We start from the raw sequence: 17,308 nt of genomic DNA on the forward strand, positions 1-17,308 counted from the left end.
CCTCTGGGGTAGCATTAGCCCTTGAAGTTAACTTTTTCTGATATGATTATGCCCTAAAGCTGCTATCTCATGATGCTGTTTCTTTCTGTGTTTGGTTGTGCAAAAGATACAATGGGTGCAAATTTCCCCATGAGTTGCACCGGTTTTTTTGGTGTAACTTGATTTTTCTGGTGTATTTTTTTAGTTGCAAATATGGCCATTTAATTTGCGCCAGTGTAAGTGAGTTAGTTAGATAAAATGTCGGCTGGGGGGCTCGGAAGTGCGCCGAAAAAACTGGAGAGCCAAATTTGGGCCCATAGTATTTCCATCACAGAAACAGGCCATTTGACCTAACAGGTTAATGCTGGAGTCTATGCTCCATATGAGCCTCCTCTCGCTCTTTATATCCCTTTCACCCTCGTGTTTATCTCCTAAAGAATTGTTGGATAATGTGTAGCATGATTCACTTTTGATAATGTAGCCAAACACAGATTTTCAAATATTCACAGATATACACAACTCTCAAGCTGTATAATTTAGAATGCAAAATACATGAAGAATGTGTCACAAAGCCATATTATTGAATGTCAGGCAGTGTAAAGGCATGTCCAACAGGTTTATCCAGCATAATGTCCTACAGTTTATTTGGAATCGTCCAGTGCAATACACGTACCTTGGATAACACTTTGGATAATGTCCAAAAATTTACATTTGGAGCAAAAGTGGGAGGGATGAAGAATTGAGATGTGGAGGTAATTCCTGGTCTGAATCCAAAGCTGATGGCAGTATAAGCCTCAATGCTATTCACATATAAACTTAACTCTCAGGATAGGTCTCAGGTGCAGTTTGTGATGGTCACATGGGTGTCACTTCAATTCAAAATGGCATATATCCTCTGATATTCCTAGTGATATTACTTCTGGTATACATTAAGAACATAAGAAATAGAAGCAGGAGTAGGCCATTTGGTCCCTCAAGTCTGCTCCACCATTCAATGAGATCTAGCTGATCTGATCTTGGCCACAACTCCACTTCCCTGCCCGTTCCCCATAACCCTTGATTCCCTTATCGTTCAAAAATCTGTCTATTTCCACCTTAAATATATTCAATGACCCAACTTCCACAGCGCTCTGGGGTAGAGAATTCCAAAGATTCACAACCCTCAGAGAAGAAATTCCTCCTCATCTCCGTTTTAAATGAGCAACCTGTGATTCTGAAACTATGCCCCCTAGTTCTAGATTCCCCACAAGGGGAAACATCCTCTCTGCATCTACCCTGTCAATCCTCCTCATAATCTTGTACGTTTAGCTAAGATCACCTCTCATTCTTCTAAACTCCAATGTGTATAGGCCCAACCTGCTCAACCTTTCTTTATTAGACAACCCCTTCATCTCAGGATTCAACCTAGTGAACCTTCTCTGAACTGCCTCCAATGCAATTATATGTAGTTATTTTTGGAAAGTTGGCTGCAGAAATATAAGTAATTATCTTTTTTAAAACTTCCGAATTTGTGCCCATTAAGCTGAGGGATGATGGTGCAGAGGAATTGAATAGTTTATATTACAGGGAATAATGTCAATATCGAGCATCCCGAGGTTAAGTAACCGATTGAATTTCTAAGGTTAATGGAGAGTTTTGAATTTCCCCATAGTCTTGCACTGCCCAAGTGAAATGGCTTATTTACTGTAGCCTTTTCCAAGGGTCGTCACTTTAAACTTTTTTCATAATTTAGTCCCCTACGGCTTGGAATCATCCTCGTCACACCTTGACCTTTCTCTAATGCATCATTCTCTTGAAGTAGGTTGACCACAACTATATGCTGTCCTCCACAACTGGCCTTTCCATTGTCTAGTTCAGTTCCTGTGCAGCTTATCTTCTATCAGGATTCAATATGGTTGAAAACACCACATTTTAGACCACTTTTCCTACACTCCAGTATCCTTCAGACTCAAACCAGCACCCAATTTGCCTTTTTGTTAACTGTCTCCCACTAACCACATGCTTTTAAGGTCTGTGATCAGTGTTCACTCTGGTTCAACAAATCGTCTCAGAACAATGTCTCTTTATGCATATGTGTTTGATACTTTTCTATTTCCCACACACAGTATTTTGTAACTTTCTAAGTGAGATTGACAAATTTTACCCCAAATATGGGGTCCACTAAAATCCCTATTTTTGCTCACAAAAAGTTGTATTAATAAACTTGTCAATACAATTGACCTTTTGTGACACTCAGGGAAGGACCAGTGATGGAAAAGGCATTACTGGCACCTATGGGCAAGCTGAGGGGTTAGATTGCCCACATCAGATCCAAGTGGCAGAAGCAATACTTGCTCTGGCTGTAAGAGATTTTTATTGCATCAGGTTGGGCTGGCTTTGATACACAAGTGAAGACACCTGGTCCCTTATCCTTTTTGGTTTAAACTGAATACATTCAAGAATTTGAGAGCAGCAATTAAAGCAAACTGAATGCCAAAATAGAGAAGTATAGGGGATTAACTAGGCACCTTGTATAAAATGGCCTAGCAGCAGCAGCAGCATTCATTTGTAGAAAAGAAGCATTACTCAAAGGTAAACAAAGACAGGACAAAAGAGCATATGTTCAAATTAGTGATGGATAAATTGCCTATTGGACAGCTTTATTAGGTAGGTTCTTCCTGGTCGAGTGGCTTGCCTCATCTAAAAGAAAGACTTGGATTTCTATAGCGCCTTTCATGACTATCAAAGTGCTTTACAGGCACTGAAGTACTTTTGGAGTGTAGTCACTGTTGAAACGTCACTGCATTCAATTCATAATTTCAAAACTTATGTCAAATACGTTGGGGAATGGTAGCATAGTGGTGATACTGGCCTAGTAATTCAGAGGCCTGGACTAATGATTCAGAGGCACGAGTTCACATCCCATCATGGCTGCTATGGAATTTAAAGTCAGTTAATTAAATAAATCTGGAAAAGAAGCTATTATCAGTAACGGTGACCGTGAAACTACCGGATTGTAGTAAAAAACCCATCTGGTTCACTAATGTCCTTTCGGGAAGGAAATCTGTTGTCCTTACCTGGTGACTCCAGACTCTCAGCAATGTGGTTGACTCTTAACCGCCCTCTGAAATGGTCTAGCAAGCCACTTAGTTGTAACAAACCGCTACAAGAAAACAATATTACAAATAAAATCAGACAGACCACCTGGCATCGACTTCAGACACGCCAACGGCACACCCAGCCCAGTTGATTCTGTGAAGTCCTCCTCACTAACATCTGAGGACTTGTCAAAATTGGGAGAGCTGTCACACAGACTAGGCAAGCAATAGCCTGACATAGTTATACTCTCAGAATCATACCTTTCAGCCAATCTCCCAGACTGCTTGCCATGAGGCGCTGCGGGCCATCAGCCGCAGCAGAATTGTTTTCCACCACATCTGTAACCTCAAGGCCCGGCATGTCCCTCACTCTACCATTACCATCAAGCCAGGGGACCAACCCTGGTTCAATGAGGCATGCAGAAGACCACACTGACTGCAGCAGTTCAAGGCGGCGGCTCACTAGCACTTCCTCAAGGGCAACTAGGGATGGGCAATAAATGCTGGCCTTTCCAGCGAAGCCAACATCCCAGGAACAATTTTTTTTAAATGCCAAGAGCACCAGCAGATGTACCTTTTTAAAAAAAAAATTAGGTGCCAACCTGGGGAATCTGTAACACAGGACTACATGCATGCTAAACAGCAAAAGCAGCAGGCTATAGACTGAGCTAAGTGATCCCACAATCAACGGATCATAAAGCTCTGTAGTCCTGCCACATCCAGTCGTGAATGGCAGTGGGCAATTAAACAACTAACGGAAGGATCAGACTCCATGAATATCCCCATCCTCAATGATGGCGGAGCCCAGCACGCGAGTACAAAAGACAAGGCTGACACGTTTGCAACCATCTTCAGGCAGAAGTGCTGAGTGGATGATCCAGATTGGCCGACTCCTGAGGCTTCAGCCAATTCGATTCACTCCACATGATACCAATAAGCAGCTGAGCGCACTGGATACAGAAAGGCTGTGGGCCCCGACAACATCCCAGCTGTCATGCTCAAGACTTGCGCTCCAGAACTAGCAGCGCCTCTAGCCAAGCTGTTCCAGTACAGCTACAACACTGGCTTCTAACCGACAATGTGGACAACTGCTCAGGTAAGTCCTGTCCACAAAAAACAGGACACATCCAATCCAGCCAATTACCGCCCCATCTGTCTACTGTCAATCATCAGCAAAGTGATGGAAGGTGTGGTCAACAGTGCTATCAAGTGGCACTTAACTCACCAATAAACCTGCTCAGTTTGGGTTCCACCAGGACCACTCGGCTCCGGACCTCATTACAGTCTTGGTCCACACTTGGAAATTCCAGAGGTGAGGTGAGAGTGATTGTATTTGACATCAAGGCAGCATTTGACCTGACTGTGGCATCAAGGAGCCCTCGTAAAATTAAAGTCAATAGGAATCGGGGGTGGGAGGGGAGGAAGAGAGGAGGAACTCTCCACTGGCTGGAGTCATACCTAGCACAAAGAAAGATGGTTATAGTTGTTGGAGGTCAATCATCTCTGCTGTTAGGACATCACTGTAGGAGTTTCTCAGGGCAGTATCCTAGGCCCAAATATCTTCAGCTTCTTCATCAGTGACCTTCCCTCTGTCATTAGGTCTGAAGTGGGATATTTGCTGATGATTGCAGTGTTCAGTTCCATTCGTAACTCTCCAGATAATGAACCAGTCCATGCCTGCATGCAGCAAGACCTGGACGACATTCAGACATGGGCTGATAAGTGGCAAGAAACATTCGTGCCACACAAGTACCAGTCAATGACTATCTGCAACAAGAGTGTCTCTAATCACTGCTCTTTGACATTCAACGGCATTACCATCGCCAAATCCCCAACCATAAACATCCTGGGGGTCACCGTTGACCAGAATCTTAACTGGACCAGCCACATAAATGCTGTGGCTACAGGATGCAAGTCAGACACTGGGTATTGTGTGGCGAGTGTCTTGCCTCCTGACACCTCAAGCCTTTCCATCATCTACAAGGCACGAGTTAGGAGTGTGATCGAATACTCTCCACTTGTCTGAGTGCAGCTCCAACAACACTCCAGCTCGACCCCATCCAGGACAAAGCAGCCCGCTTGAATGGCACCCCAACCAGCACCTTCAACATTCACTCCCTCCACCACCGGCGGACCGTGGCTGCAGTGTACCATCTACAAGATGCACTGCGGCAGCTTGCCACGGCTTCTTCGGCACCTCCCAAACCAACGACCTTTACCACCTACAAGGACAAGGGCAGCAGGCGCATGGGAACACCATCACCTGTAAGTTCCCCTCCAAGTTACATGCAAGCTTGACTTTGAAGTATATCGCCATTCCTTCATCATCGCTGGATCAAAATCCTGAAACTCCCTCCCTATCAGCACTATGGGAGTACCTTCACAAGGACTGCAGTGGTTCAACAAGATGGCTCACCACCACACTCGAGGGCAATTGGGGATGGGCAATTAATGCTGGCCTTGCCAAAGATGCCCGCATCCCAGGAACAAATAAAATAACAAAGATTTTAGTAAAATTTAAATATACACTTGTATATCAACTTTAACAGTTGACTTCAACATTCTTTTGCCCTCTAGATTGTATGTGATTGGACAGATTATGACGAGCGGATGAAGAAACTGGTCAGTATTGTAGCTGACCAACTGGAGAAAAATCGACTGCCATCTGTGCATCCACACCACAGCATGCTGTACCCACTGTCCCATGCCTTCCGTAAAGCCATTGCTGAGCGACATGGAAATCTCTGTCTTGACAAGGTAGCATATAATTATATATTGTGTAATATAATTTTGCATATAATTAATCTTGCATGTATCTTATCTTCTATCTCATACATTACGTAAGTTTTTCCAGACTACCCCAACATCACAAAATGGTTTACACATCTCCTGAAAGTGTTATCTGGTAGCGAGGATATGGTTTCACCACACCTGGTCTCTCTGGTGTTTTGGCTCATTTTGTGTGTCTCTCTCTGTCTTTGTCTATCTTCTCTTGCTCACAAAAGTGTCAGTATGCTTCAGTAGGTTGTTGCCTCAAGCACCAATCCTAGACTTGAGTGCTTAAATCTATCCTGACATTTCAGTGTAGAAATTAGTCTGTGCAGCTTTGTAAGAAGTGTTGTCTTTTGGCTGTGATGTCAAACCAGTGCCTGTTGTAAAAGATCCATGTTCTTTCTCGAAGAGGTGCATTCTATCTGTGTCCTCACAGTAATTTCTCAAACAGCACCATCCAAACAGATTGACGGTCAATCTCAGTGCTGATTATGCACCTTCCTCTACATAAATTTGCTGTTGCAGTTACATACAAGACTTGACTAAAGTAATTATTTAACTTTTGGAGAGCTTTTGGATATCCAGAGACTTAATAAAAGCGAACTCATGACAGTCGTAACTTCCTTTAAAATTAAATACATTGTACTGTATAATTTTGTTCTTTTTAAAAGGAATCCTTTTACTGAATCGGGTACTGATTTAGCTAATTTTTCAATCTTTGTCGGGGCAATATTTCCTATTTTTTTAAACTCACCTGAAAGACAAGTATTTGACACAATGTTCGTTATAGTACGAGCTTTCCGTCTATCATTTCTTATTGTGCTAAATTCATTCCAATCTATGATTGCAATAAATTCCTTTTCCCTTTTGGAGAAAGCTTTACAGGAGTGTTAGAAACCAGTTCTTAGAACTGGGCAGTAGGTTGCAGTTTTGAGAACTGGTGTATGAAGAGAACACAAAATCAGGAAATGACATTTTCTTTAAATTACTACCTTACAGTTTCAAAAAATTCTGCAGGCCCAATGGTGGTGCTATCCTTTTGAGACTGAATTGGTTTATTGTTTTAGGAACTTTTCTTTTCTCTTTCCCTTCCCCTCCCACCCCCAGAAGAGTTAGTGGCATATTCATGCTAATGTTAATTATTTCACCGTAGATTATCTGGTCATTATCACATTGCTGCTTGTTGGGACTTTTCTGTACACAAATTGGCTGCCGGGTTTCACACAATACAACAGTGACTACACTCCAAATGTACTTCATTGGCTGTAAAGTTCTTTGAGACATCCAGTGGTCGTGAAAGGCGCCGTATAAATGCAAGTCTTTAGCAGTTTTAAATGTATTGGTTAGTTGGATCAGAATGAAAGAAAGGCTGCCTATTGGAGCTGATGGCATCCAGTATGTTCTGTATCTCTTATAGGTTCACTGGTAGTCACTAAACAAAGCTTTGCAGGAGCTGCATTTAGGCCTCAAGTGACATTGCTTATGGGACGCGAATTGCTTCCCTCCCTCCCTGCACCCCCCCCCCCCCCCCCCATTCCCACACTGTATAGCTGGTAATGCTACAAGATGACCTTTGTGTTTATAATAGCCACGGTTTTTCTTTGCAGATTAATGTGCTTCACAAGCCACCATATGAACATCCAAAAGACTTGAAAGCTAGTAATGGACGTCTGAAAATTGGTTTTGTGAGCTCAGATTTTGGGAACCACCCCACTTCTCATCTGATGCAGTCAATCCCTGGGATGCACAATTCTGAAAAATTTGAGGTAACTAGGAATTAGAAAGTTTTTGTCACTGGTTAAATTCTGCAATTAGAATCTTTTCAAATAAGCACTGATTTTGTGGGATTTTACTTTTTTTTTTGTCTTCTGCATCTTAAATCTGTTTTGTACTCTGTTACACAGTTGTTGCAATTGTATGGAATCCAATTATCAAGTGCAGCAGGACTGTGTGCGAGATTATGATTTAATTGGACTTCCATCCAGAAGCGCTAATGTCTATTCATCGAGTTTGCTTAATTTGGAGACTTGTGTGTAGATGGTTTGTCCTCTACAAATGTAGAAGTTTGTTTAATATGCAACATGATTAAGAGGGAAGTTTAAATTCTTGTGAATAATGGGGAAGTTGGTGATCTTTTTAGCTATTGTATTATCTTTTAGGATTCCACGATGCCTGGTCTTTTAATGTACCATGCCTATTGCACTAGAGGGTAGTTGTCAATTCATTTCATGCGTAAAAATGGTTCCATTCGATCCCTGAAAAATTCACAATTAGTGTATCAATTCTAATCTTTTGGGTAGTATAAATTCATGCATTGCATGTACTGTACCATAGAATGAGAGGGAATCTGTGGAACAGACTCCCTCAGGAAACGGTGGAAGCATTTAGTATTGATTCATTGAAATGCAAATTAGATTGATTTCTTTCAGAAAATATTCTTTTGAAATACAATAAATGAGTAATTTGAGTCATGACGTATGGTAAGTGTAGCATTCTTGGGGGAAAGAAAAAGTGACTGGACTTACGGTTCCCAAAGTTCTCCACCACTGGGATTTTACTTGTCATTTCTGGGTCTGTTGTGGAGGAATAGAGCTTAATTGCTATGATTAGTTAACAACTCTAATATCATCTCTTGGGACTACCAGGATAGGAGACAGTAATTTGCTTACAACTACCCAATTATTATGATTTCATGACAGTGGTGTAGGGTCTGACAAAGGGGAACGACTGAAAGATGGGATTGGATGGGGAGACTGTCTTGGTGGCTTGGATTATAATGATATAAATCCAGAAATCTTGGAGCAGTAGACATGTCGATGCCTAAATCCATTGATATGCTTTTATTTCCATTGTTCTTCACTAGCCATTCTAAATCTAACAGTTCATTGTTTTAATTTAAAAATAAATTATTTGACCTCAGCCAAATCTATGCTACCGATTCACTTCAGAACAATTACTAACCGCTTCTGTACCTTTATTACACACTAAAATCTTGACGTTTTGAAAAGTAATTTTTTTTAAAAACTCTGCTACGAGTCTTCACGGCAACTATTGTACTCCCCTCTTAAACTACAGTTTGCAACCCAGAACATATTCTGCCCATTATGTAAATTACACAGCATTCATATGAATTAGGAATTTAATTTTGTATTTCTTTGTGGCCATGAATGGAAAGCCCATGTGCTTCAGTTGTAAGCAACAGGTAGCTATGGTAAAAGAATATAACATTTGAAGACACTATGAAGCAAATCATGGAAAGAAATATGAGAAATACACAGGAATGTTGCGTGAAGATAAATGTTCTAAATTAGCACCATCATTTAAATAGCAGCACTGTGATGCTTCTGTAAAGATGTGATTGCCCATGAAATAGCTGTGTCATCAAAACCATTTTCTGAGCGTTTGAAGAACTCATTTTAAAACCTGCAGAAATAATGGCGGTTGAAATCCATGAGTGCCCGAAGCCGGCGCACGAAACGCATTCAAACTTGGGCCTCTGGTCTCGTTCTAATTATAGTGGTAAGCTACTGGGCAACTTGTCCGACGCTTGGGTTCAAATATAGGCATTCTATATTGCCAGTAAATACTTCCGTGGGGTGGAGGAAAATGAACGCGGGCTGAGTACAGGTTGAACCTTCCTTATCCAGAACTCCGTCGTCCAGAACCATCCCTCGTCCAGAACCATTCCCGGCCACCGGGTGGCGCATGCGCAGAACTCCGACATGAACAAATTGAAGTCCTTCCTCGCTGCCGACTCCCGTAGTCACTGGCCTCACCTTGCAATCCCCTGATTTCCCCCATCCCATGATCTCTCTGCCGCACTCCCAGCCCCAAGCCAGCCAGCCCTGATATCCCCTTGCTCAGTACTTGTACAATCCAATTTAACGTGACCACCCCTCGTCCGGAAAAATCCCTTATCCAGAACTCCGGATAAAGGAGGCTCAACCTGTACGAACAAGCAGCAGTTCAGGAACCAATGCTGTGGAGTTGGGAGGAAATGTTCTGCTCCTACTGGCTCCACAGAAGGGGAACATAAGAAATAACAGCAGGAGTAGGCTATTTGGCCCCTCAAGCCTGCTCTGCCATTCAATAAGATCATGGCTGATTTGATCATAGACTCAGCTCCACTTCCCTGCCCACTCCCCATAACCTTTTCCTCCCTTATCGCTCAAAAATCTGTGTATCTCCGCCTTAAATATATTCAATAACCCCACCGCCACAGCTCTCTGGGATAGAGAATTCCATATACTTACAACCTCAGAAGAAATTCCTCCTCATCTCAGTTTTAAATGGTCGGCCCCTTATTCTGAGACTGTACCCGAGTTTTAGTTTCCCCGTGAGTGGAAATATCCTCTCTGCATGCACCTTGTCGAACCCCTCAGTATCTTACAAATTTCAATAAGATCACACCTCATTCTTCTGAACTCAAATGTGTATAGGCCCAACCTACTCAACCTATATTCATAAGTCAACCCCCTCTGTTGTGCACTCCCATGTTCCGCCACCAGGGAGCTCATCCCCTGAAGTCCCAAGGGATACCAGCATCCCTTGGGAATACTGTATATAAGCCGGCCCCTAAGGCCTGTTCCTCACTCTGAAATGTATTTTTAAAGACTGAGGTCACTGTTACTTTAACCTCCCTGTGTGCAGCCTCATCTGTGTTAGGAACACAATAACTGGCGACGAGAATACGAATCTAACGCAAAGATGCAGCAAACTGTGGGCAATCTGCAGAAGTTCTGAGGGCGAGGACTGGGAAGCCGATGTCGAACGGCTAGACCAGTACTTTGTAGCCAACGAGCTGGACGGAGAAGGAAGCGCTACAAAAAGGAGAGCGGTCCTCCTCACAGTCTGCGGGGCACCGACCTACAGCCTCATGAAGAATCTTCTGGCTCCGGTGAAACCCACAGATAATTCGTATGAGGAGCTGTGTACACTGGTTCAGGAGCATCTTAGCCCGAGGGAGAGCGTGCCGATGGCGAGGTATCGGTTCTACACGTGCCAACGATCTGAAGGTCAGGAAGTGGCGAGCTATGTCGCCGAGCTAAGGCGACTTGCAGGACAGTGTGAGTTCGATGGCTACCTGGAGCAAATGCTCAGAGACATTTTTGTACTGGGCATTGGCCATGAGACCATCCTACAAAACGTTTTGACTGTAGAGACACTGACCCTCAGTAAGGCCATTGTGATTACAGGTGTTTATGTCCACCAGTGATAGTATCAAACAAATCTCTCAGCACACAAGTGTTCAGCACACAGCAAGCAATGTTCATAAATTAATTGGAACTGTGTTTGCGAGCAGAAATGTACAGAACAAAACCGACGAGTCTACAACTGCCAGCAGGCCTCAGGTGACCCAGATGACTGAGTCCCCAACAAAGGATGAATGCAAGGCAATTCACACCTTGTTGGTGTTTTGGAGGCTTCCATTCAACCTATTCATGCCGCTTCAAAGGGTATGTTTGCAAGAGCTGTGGAAGAGTGGGGCACCTCCAACGAGCTGCAACCTCTGCAAAACCTGCTAACCACCACTTGGCAGAGGAAGATCGGTCCATGGTGGATCAAAGCAATTTCGAGCCTCCGAGAGAGGAGGCAGATGCTGAAGTACACTGGGTGTACACATTTTCGACGCAATGTCCACCTATGATGCTAAACATAAAATTGAATGGCTTGCCCGTAGCCATGGAACTGGACACTGACGCTAGCCAATCCATCATGAGTAAAAAGATGTTTGAGAGATTGTGGTGCAACAAGACATTCAGACCAGCCCTGAACCCCATCCACACGAAACTGAGAAAGTACACCAAAGAGCTTATCACTGTCCTGGGCAGCGCCATGGTCAAAGTCACCTACGAGGGCACGGTGCACGAACTGGCACTCTGGATTGTCCCAGGCGATTGCCCCACACTGCTTGGAAGGAGCTGGCTGGGCAAAATCCGCTGGAACTAGGATGACATCCAAACGCTATCACATGTCGATGAGGCCTCATGTACCCAGGTTCTCAACAAATTTCCTTCCCTTTTTGAGCCAGGCATTGGAAGCTTTTCTGGGGCAAAGGTGTGGATCCACTTGGTCCCAGAGGCACGACCCATTCACCACAAGGCGCGAGCGGTACCTTACATGATGAGGAAGAGAGTGGAAATCGAGCTGGACAGGCTGCAACGCGAGGGCATCATCTCCCCAGTGGAATTCAGCGAGTGGGCCAGCCCGATTGTTCCAGTACTCAAAAGTGATGGCACGGTCAGGATTTGCGGCGATTATAAAGTAACTATTAATCGTTTCTCGCGACAGGACCAATACCCGCTACCTAAGGCATACAACCTATTTGCGACGCTGGCAGGAGGCAAGACGTTCACCAAGCTCGACCTGACTTCGGGCCTACATGATGCTGGAGCTGGAGGAGTCTTCGAAGGGCCTCACCTGCATCAACACGCACAAGGGACTGTTCATCTACAACAGATGCCCGTTTGGAATTCGGTCGGCTGCAGCGATCTTCCAGAGAAACATGGAGAGCCTACTCAAGTCGGTACCACGCACGGTGGTCTTTCAGGACGACATATTGATCACGGGTCGGGACACCGCCGAGCACCTACAAAACCTGGAGGAGGTCCTCCAGCCACTGGATCGCGTAGGGCTGCGGCTGAAGAGGTCGAAATGCGTCTTCATGGCAACAGAAATGGAGTTTTTGGGGAGAAAGATCGCGGCGGACGGCATTCGGCACAGACGCCAAGACACAGGTTATCAGGAATGCACCCAGGCCATAGAACATCACAGAGCTGCGGTTGTACCTGGGACTCCTCAACTATTTTGGTAACTTCCTCCCGGGGTTGAGCACCCTTTCAGAGCCCCTACATGTGTTATTGCGCAAAAGTGAGAACTGGGTATGGGGGGAAAAAACAAGTAATTGCTTTTGAGAAAGCCAGAAACATTTTATGCTCCAAAAAGCTGCTTGTATTGTGTAAAAGACTTGTGCTAACATGTGACGTGTCGTCGTACGGAGTCGGGTGTGTATTACAACAAGCTAACGTTGCAGGGAAGTTGCAACCTGTCTGTCACCTATGCTTCCAGGAGCTTGTCTAAGGCCGAGAGGGCCTACAGCATGATTGAGAAAGAGGCATTAGCTTGTGTGTTCTGGGTAAAGAAAATGCATCAGTGCCTGTTTGGCCTCAAATTTGAGCTGGAAACCGATCACAAGCCCCTCACATCCTTGTTCGCTGAAAACAAGGGGATAAATACTAATGCCTCAGCCCACATACAAAGGTGGGCACTCGCACTATCAGCGTATAACTATACCATCCGCCACAGGTCAGGCACCGAGAACTGTGCGGATGCTCTCAGTCGGCTACCATTGCCCACCACGTGGGTGGAAATGGCGCAGCCTCAAACTTGTTGATGGTGGCACAGCCCGCAGACTTGTTGATGGTCATGGAAGCGTTTGAAAATGATAAATCACCTGTCATGGCCCGCCAGATTAGGACTTGGACCAGCCAAGATCCTCTGCTGTCCCTAGTAAAAAAACTATGTACTGCATGGGAGCTGGGCCAGCATCCCCGTTGAAATGCAAAAGCCAATCAAGCCGTTCCAGCGGCGAAAGGACGGCGATTCAGGCAGACTGCCTGTTGTGGGGTAACCGCGTAGTGCTACCCAAAAAGTGCAGGGAGACATTCATCTCGGATCTCCACAGCACACACCCGGGTATAGTAATGATGAAAGCGATAGCCAGATCCCATGTCTGGTGGCCCGGTATCAACTCTGACTTAGAGTCCTGTGTACGGCAATGCAGTGAATGTGCTCAGTTGAGCAACGCGCCTAGAGAGGCACCACTAAGTTTGTGGTCCTGGTCCTCCAGACCATGGTCAAGGATCCATGTCGACTATGCGGGCCTGTTTCTCGGTAAAATGTTCCTGGTGGTGGTGGATGCTTTTTCAAAATGGATTGAATGTGAAATAATGTCAGGAAGCACCGCCACCGCCACCATTGAAAGCCTGAGGGCCATGTTTGCCACCCACGGCCTGCCTGACATACTGGTCAGTGACAACGGGCCATGTTTCATCAGTGCCGAATTTAAAGAATTCATGACCCGCAATGGAATCAAACATGTCACCTCGGCCCCGTTTAAACCAGCCTCCAATAGGCAGGCAGAGCGGGCAGTAAAAACCATCAAACAGAGCCTTAAACGAGTCACATAAGGCTCACTCCAAACCCGCCTGTCATGAATACTGCTCAGCTACCGCACGAGACCCCACTCGCTCACAGGGCTGAGCCACTTATGAAAAGGACACTTAAAACCAGGCTCTCGCTGGTTCACCCCAACCTGCATGATCAGGTAGAGAGCAGGTGGCAGCAACAAAATGTAAACGATGGTCGCGCCACTGTGTCACGGGAAATTGATCTGAATGACCCTGTGTATGTGCTAAACTATGGACATGGTCCCAAGTGGATTGCGGACACGGTGATAGCTAAAGAAGGAAATAGGGTGTTTGTAGTCAAACTAGACAATGGACAAATTTGCAGAAAGCACCTGGACCAAACGAGGCTGCGGTTCACAGACTGCCCTGAACAACCCACAGCAGACACCACCTTTTTTGAGCCCACAACACACACCCAAAGGATCAACGACACCACGCCGGACCAGGAAATCGAACCCATCACGCCCAACAGCCCAGCAAGGCCAGGCTCACCCAGCAGCCCTGCAGGGCCAACAACACGCCAGCCCAGCGAGGGCACAGCCAACTTACCAGAACAGACATTACATTTGTACCGAGGCGGTCCACCAGGGAAAGAAATGCTCTCGACTGCCTCACCTTGTAAATAGTTTTCACTTTGACTTTGCGGGGGGAAGTGATGGTGTGTATCTGTAAAGCATGCAATCCCATGTTCCGCCACCAGGGAGCTCATCCCCTGAAGTCCCAAGGGATCCAGCATCCCTTGGGAGCACTGTATATAAGCTGGCCCCTAAGGCCTGTTCCTCACTCTGGAGTGTCTTATTAAAAACTGAGGTTACTGTTACTTTAACCTCTCTGTGTGCAGCCTCCTCTGTGATAGGAACACAATACCCTCATCTCCAGAATCAACCCAGTGAACCTTCTCTGAACAGCCTCCAATGCAAGGATATCCTTCCTTAAATATGATGACCAAAACTGTATGTAGTACTCCAGGTGTGGCCTTACCAATACCCTATACAGTTGTAGCAGGACTTCTCTGCTTTTATACTCTATCCCCCTTGCAATAAAGGCCAACATTCCATTTGCCTTCCTGATTACTTGCTGTACCTGCATACTATTTATGTTTCATGCACAAGGACCCCCAGGTTCCTCTGTACTGCAGCACATTGCAGTTTTTCTCCTTTAAATTATAATTTGTGTTTCTATTATTTCTGCCAAAGTGGATAATCTCACACTTTCCCACATTCTACTCCATCTGCCAAATTTTTGCCCACTCACTTAGCCTGTCTATATATCCCTTTGCAGATTATTTGTGTCCTCCTCACAATTTGCTTTCCCACCCATCTTTGTATCATCAGCAAACTTGGCTACATTGCATTCGGTCCCTTCATCCAAGTCATTAATGTAGATTGTAAATAGTTGAGGACCCAACACCGATCCCTGCGGCACCCCACTAGTCACTGTTTGCCAACTGGAAAATGGCCCATTTTTTCCGACTCTCTGTTTTCTGTTAGTTAGCCAATCCTCTATCCATGCTAATATATTATCTCCAACCCCGTGAACTTTTATCTTGTGCAGTAACCTCTTATGTGGTACCTTATCGAATGCCTTCTGGAAATCCAACTACACCACATCCACTGGTTCTCCCAAATCCACCCTGCTCGTTACATCCTCAAAGAACGCTAGCAAATTTGTCAAACATGATTTCCCTTTCATAAAACCATGCTGATTCTGCTTGATTGAATCATGCTTTTCCAAATGTCCCACTACTGCTTCCTTAATAATGGACTCCAGCATTTTCCCAGCGACAGATGTTAGGCTAACTGGTCTATAGTTTCCTGTTTTTTGTCTGCCTCCTTTAAGTTTAAAAAAAAAAAATCTTTCCCTACCATTTCTTCAGCAGCCTCTGTATTGGTATATGTTGTGCCCGTTTAACGCCTAAAAATGGACGCAACGCATACCAATTTCTACCCCAGTGTGTCCAAATAACCTCCTGAATGTTCCCCACATCAAATGTCCGCTTCAGGTGTCTGATCAGGCCCACCATATAAAATTAGTTTGGCACCCCTATTCTAGTGGAATTTTGATGTAAGTATGACATTTATTTTTTCTCCATTCAACGTGTATCAAATCATTTTTGTTTCTCCTGTCTCTGTTGTCTGGTAGGTTTTTTGCTATGCACTGAGTTCTGACGATGGCACTAATTTTCGGGTGAAGGTGGTTGCTGAAGCTAATCATTTTGTGGACCTATCCCAGGTAAGAGCGAGTGGAAAGTGCAGTTTAAGCACTTAAAACTCTTTGATTATACGTTCAAAGACATTGTTCAGGAAATTATACATTCCATTTTAGTACATAGCTGCTTCTTGCCTTGCATAGATCTAGACCTGTGTGGTTTTAGTCTCATCCCCATTTCCATACAACATCAAATTCCATGGGTACCCTGACGACACTCGGATATGTCTCTCCACCACCTCTCTGGACCCCTGTACTGTCTCTGATTTGTAATACTGTTTGTCCGACATCCAATATTGAATGAGCAGAAGCTTCCTCCAACTAAATATTGAGAAGACTGAATTCATGTCTCTGATCCCCGCCACAAACTCCATTCACTGGCCACCGTTTCCATCTCTGGAAACTGTCTGAAGCTGAGCCAGACCGTTTGCAACCTTGGTGTTGTGTTTGTCCTCGAGATGAACTTTCGACCACACATCCACTCCATCACAAAGACTGCCTATTTCCACCTCCATAACATCGCCCGATTCTGACCCTGCCTCAGCTCATCTGCTGCTGAAACCCTCATCCATGACTTTGTTACTTCTCGACCTGACTATTCCAGTGCTCTCTCGGCTGGCCTCCGTTCTTCCTCCCTTCATAAATTTGTGCACATCCAAAACTCTGCTACCTGTATCTTAACTAGTCTCATTCATGCATTACTTCTGTGCTTGCTGACCCACACTGGTTCCTGGTCCAACAACACCTCAATTTTACAATACTCATCCTTGTTTTCAAATCCTTCCATGGCCTTGCTCCTCCCTATTTTTGTAACTTTCTCCAGCCCTCAAGCCTCCAAGCTCTCTGCGCTCTTCCAATTCTGGCCATTTCTGCATCCCTGATTTTTATTGTTCTACCATTGGCAGTATAAGCTTTAGGTGCCTTGGGCCTAAACTTTGGATTTCCCTCCCTAAACCTTTGCACCTCCCTACCTCTCTCCTCCTTAAGATGCTCCTTAAAACCAACCTCTTTGACCAAGCATTAAACCGAGGCCGAATGTTCCCGTTAAGCTGTGTGGCCATGCTGCACTCTGGAGGTCCTGTG

At 44.8% G+C, this 17,308-nt stretch overlaps 1 protein-coding gene across 5 annotated transcripts in view; it reads left to right on the forward strand.

The window, feature by feature from the left end:
• The window catches only part of ogt.1 (O-linked N-acetylglucosamine (GlcNAc) transferase, tandem duplicate 1), a 98,703-nt gene that overhangs the window by 50,842 nt on the left and 30,553 nt on the right, over positions 1–17,308 (forward strand). For all 5 annotated transcript variants that reach the window (XM_070882602.1, XM_070882597.1, XM_070882598.1 and 2 more), the window contains exons 12-14: positions 5,634–5,813; positions 7,436–7,594; positions 16,160–16,249. In XM_070882602.1, the coding sequence (XP_070738703.1) occupies positions 5,634–5,813; positions 7,436–7,594; positions 16,160–16,249 (429 nt within the window). The remainder of the gene's footprint in view (positions 1–5,633; positions 5,814–7,435; positions 7,595–16,159; positions 16,250–17,308) is intronic.

The sequence above is a fragment of the Pristiophorus japonicus genome, chromosome 6, assembly GCF_044704955.1.
Source record: "Pristiophorus japonicus isolate sPriJap1 chromosome 6, sPriJap1.hap1, whole genome shotgun sequence".
Taxonomy (NCBI): domain Eukaryota; kingdom Metazoa; phylum Chordata; class Chondrichthyes; family Pristiophoridae; genus Pristiophorus; species Pristiophorus japonicus.